Source organism: Siphateles boraxobius, unplaced genomic scaffold (assembly GCF_051911475.1).
Source record: "Siphateles boraxobius isolate OS27281-9 unplaced genomic scaffold, OSU_SipBor_1 240, whole genome shotgun sequence".
NCBI lineage: Eukaryota > Metazoa > Chordata > Actinopteri > Cypriniformes > Leuciscidae > Siphateles > Siphateles boraxobius.
Window position 1 is genome coordinate 690,001 of NW_027508856.1, and position 5,000 is coordinate 695,000.

At 39.3% G+C, this 5,000-nt stretch overlaps 1 protein-coding gene across 1 annotated transcript in view; it reads left to right on the forward strand.

Moving 5' to 3' along the window:
- ephb4b (eph receptor B4b) overlaps positions 1-5,000 on the forward strand; it is a 51,007-nt gene that overhangs the window by 26,159 nt on the left and 19,848 nt on the right. Inside the window, exons 5-6 of the mRNA XM_077241857.1 lie at positions 3,271-3,426; positions 3,607-3,936. Coding sequence (XP_077097972.1) covers positions 3,271-3,426; positions 3,607-3,936 — 486 coding nt within the window. The remainder of the gene's footprint in view (positions 1-3,270; positions 3,427-3,606; positions 3,937-5,000) is intronic.

A 5,000-nucleotide genomic window follows, 5' to 3' on the forward strand; every position in this document is an offset into this window, starting at 1 on the left:
CACTACACACTAAACACTGATGAACACTACACACTAAACACAGATGAACATTACACACTAAACACTGATGAACACTACACACTAAACACAGATGAACACTACACACTAAACACTGATGAACACTACACACTAAACACTGATGAACACTACACACTAAACACAGATGAACACTACACACTAAACACTGATGAACACTACACACTAAACACAGATGAACATTACACACTAAACACAGATGAACACTACACACTAAACACAGATGAACACTACACACTAAACACTGATGAACACTACACACTAAACACTGATGAACACTACACACTAAACACTGATGAACACTACACACTAAACACTGATGAACACTACACACTAAACACAGATGAACACTACACACTAAACACAAATGAACATTACACACTAAACACAGATGAACACTACACACTAAACACTGATGAACACTACACACTAAACACTGATGAACACTACACACTAAACACAGATGAACACTACACACTAAACACAGATGAACACTACACACTAAACACAGATGAACACTACACACTAAACACAGATGAACACTACACACTAAACACTGATGAACACTACACACTAAACACAGATGAACACTACACACTAAACACTGATGAACACTACACACTAAACACTGATGAACATTCCACACTAAACACAGATGAACACTACACACTAAACACTGATGAACACTACACACTAAACACTGATGAACAATACACACTAAACACTGATGAACATTACACACTAAACACTGATGAACACTACACACTAAACACAGATGAACACTACACACTAAACACTGATGAACACTACACACTAAACACTGATGAACACTACACACTAAACACAGATGAACATTACACACTAAACACAGATGAACACTACACACTAAACACAGATGAACACTACACACTAAACACAGATGAACACTACACACTAAACACAGATGAACACTACACACTTAACACAGATGAACACTACACACTAAACACAGATGAACACTACACACTAAACACAGATGAACACTACAGATGAACACTACACAGTAAACACAGATGAACATTACACACTGAACACAGATGAACACTACACACTACACAGATGAACACTACACACTACACAGATGAACACTACACACTAAACACAGATGAACACTACACACTACACACAGATGAACACTACACACTAAACACAGATGAACACTACACACTAAACACAGATGAACACTACACACTAAACACAGATGAACATTACACACTACACACAGATGAACACTACACACTAAACACAGATGAACACTACACACTAAACACAGAGATGAACACTACACACTAAACACAGATGAACATTACACACTAAACACGCATGAACACTACACACTAAACACAGATGAACACTACACACTAAACACAAATGAACATTACACACTAAACACAGATGAACACTACACACTAAACACAGATGAACACTACAGATGAACACTACACACTAAACACAGATGAACACTACACACTAAACACAGATGAACACTACACACTAAACACAGATGAACATTACACACTAAACACAGATGAACACTACACACTAAACACAGATGAACACTACAGATGAACACTACACACTAAACACAGATGAACACTACACACTAAACACAGATGAACACTACACACTAAACACAGATGAACACTACACACTAAACACATGAACACTACACACTAAACACATGAACACTACACACTAAACACAGATGAACACTACACACCGATGAACACTACACACTAAACACAGATGAACACTACACACTAAACACAGATGAACACTACACACTAAACACAGATGAACACTACACACTAAACACAGATGAACACTACACACTAAACACATGAACACTACACACTAAACACAGATGAACACTACACACCGATGAACACTACACACTAAACACAGATGAACACTACACACTACACACAGATGAACACTACACACTAAACACAGATGAACATTACACACTAAACACAGATGAACACTACACACTAAACACAGATGAACACTACACACTAAACACAGATGAACACTACACACTAAACACAGATGAACACTACACACTAAACACAGATGAACATTACACACTAAACACAGATGAACACTACACACTAAACACAGATGAACACTACACACTACACACAGATGAACATTACACACTAAACACAGATGAACACTACACACTAAACACAGATGAACACTACACACTAAACACAGATGAACACTACACACTAAACACAGATGAACACTACACACTAAACACAGATGAACACTACACACTAAACACAGATGAACATTACACACTAAACACAGATGAACACTACACACTAAACACAGATGAACACTACACACTACACACAGATGAACACTACACACTAAACACAGATGAACATTACACACTAAACACAGATGAACACTACACACTAAACACAGATGAACACTACACACTAAACACAGATGAACACTACACACTAAACACAGATGAACACTACACACTAAACACAGATGAACACTACACACTAAACACAGATGAACATTACACACTAAACACAGATGAACATGGAGAACAGCAGATCATGTCCTCTTTAATACATTGATTATAAATCATTTTTGAATTATTTATTTATTTTGTGTCTTTGTGTCCACAGAGGAGCTTTTGTCACATTTAACTCACTTCTAAAGACCTCGAAGTTTAACTAAACACACACACACACAAACTAAGTTAAGGCCAATACAAAGCGAAATTAATACAAACAAATTCAGCCACCTGCTTCTGTGTGTGTTAGTGTGTGTGTGTGTGTTTGTGTGTGTGTGTGTTTGTCACACGCCCCGTCTGACTCTATTCTTTGAGTACAACAGGCGGGTCATTGAGGGCCTGAGACCAGATTGAATGTGTTTAACCAACACCAGCCCCCACAACCACACACACACACAGTTTCTCTCACAAATACACATACTCATGCCCACACACACACACACACACATGGATTTAGTTTTAGTTAACTATATTTACCCTGATCCATGGATTGTTCATTTTAACGATGATTAACTATGATGTTCCTAGTAGCACTAGTTCATGAGCAAGTTTATCTTCCCTAATGCTGGATTTCTTAATATTGATATATATATATATATATATGTGTGTGTGTGTGTTGTGTATGTCCTCTCATGTCTCTCATGTGTGTTTTTTTGTAGCATGTGGATCAGGCCAGTATAAAGCATCTGTTGGTGGGAGTGTGTGTCGCGTGTGTCCAGACAACAGTAACACACACTCCGCTGGATCCAGTGTGTGTCTGTGTCGCGCAGGATTCTACCGAGCCGCCAGTGACCTCCCAGATTCAGCCTGCACCAGTGAGACACACACAACACACACACACACACACACACTCACACATATACATGCACACACTCTCACTCACACACACAACTCTCTCTCTCTCACACAAAACACACACACACACACTCACACATACACTCTCTCTCTCACACACACTCTCATGGACTCATGTATGTGACCTCTGACCTCCCCAGAGCCCCCGTCCGCCCCGCGCAGCATCATCTCTCAGATCAATGACACCGTGGTGACCCTGGAGTGGGCGGAGCCTGTGGACCGGGGCGGGCGCTCGGACCTCAGCTACAGCGTGGAGTGTGTGTGCTGCCGCGGCTCGGTGTGTGTTGCCTGCGCGGACAGCGTCACCTACAGACCGGGGCAGGTGGGCGTGACCGGGAGGCGTGTCATCATCCGCGGGCTCCTCCCACACACCACCTACATCTTCACTGTCCTATCCCTGAGCGGCGTGAGCGCTGTCAGTCACACAAGCCCCGCCTCCAGCAGCGTCAACATCACCACCAGCAGAGACGGTCAGTGCTGAAGATCTCACACACACACACACACACACACTATAAACGGCAACGAGGAAACACATTCAGAGCGAGTTTCTTCTGACGAATAATACAGACATTGACAGCCAATCATTATCAATCCTGTGTAACAATAACAATAATTTATGAAAATGAACTAAAACTAATGATATCTAACCCTAACTATAATGATAACTATAATCTTAAGTAACAATAACGATAACTTTAACGATATCTATAAAGTAGTGCTTGGCAACGATTAATGGCGATCCAAAATAAAAGTTTGTGTTTACATAATATATGTGTGTGTTCTGTGTATAATTATTTTGTATATATAAATACACACACATGCATGTATATATTTAAGAAAACTGTATTATTAATTTAGATTATATATATATTAGGGCTGTCAGTTAAACGCGTTATTAACGGCGTTAACGCAAAACCATTTTAACGCGATTAATTTTTTTATCGCGAGATTAACGGTCTTTTTGGTCTAGCAAACTTTGTAGTTTTTTTTTCACATGCTTTTGCAACAGGACGCGGCATGCGCGGCGCTGCGCTATGAAACCCATTCATTTCAAGGGCTTGCGCCGTGCGAGGACGTTTTGTTGCTTCGTCGACCAAAGCGCAAGTGGATCTAGACCGGAAACAAAACAACAGGCACGCGCACACACACTTGTTTGGGCTTGCGAGCCGGCCAAATAGGTTAAAGTTACGTTTTGAGTGGATGACGAGCGCGTCATCCAAAAATATATATATATATACACATGCAAAATATTTCTTAAATATATACATGCATGTGTGTGTATTTATATATACAAAATAATTATACACAGAACACACACATATATTATGTAAACACAAACTTTTATTTTGGATGTGATTTATGGCGATTAATCGTTTCCCAGCACTACTTTATAGATAACGTTAAAGTTATCCTTAGTTATTTATGATTATAGTTATCATTATAGTTAAGGTTAGTTATCATTAGTAGTCGTTTTAGTTCATTTTCATAAATTATTGTTATAGTTATGTTTAAAGTTATTATTGTGCAGTTGTTA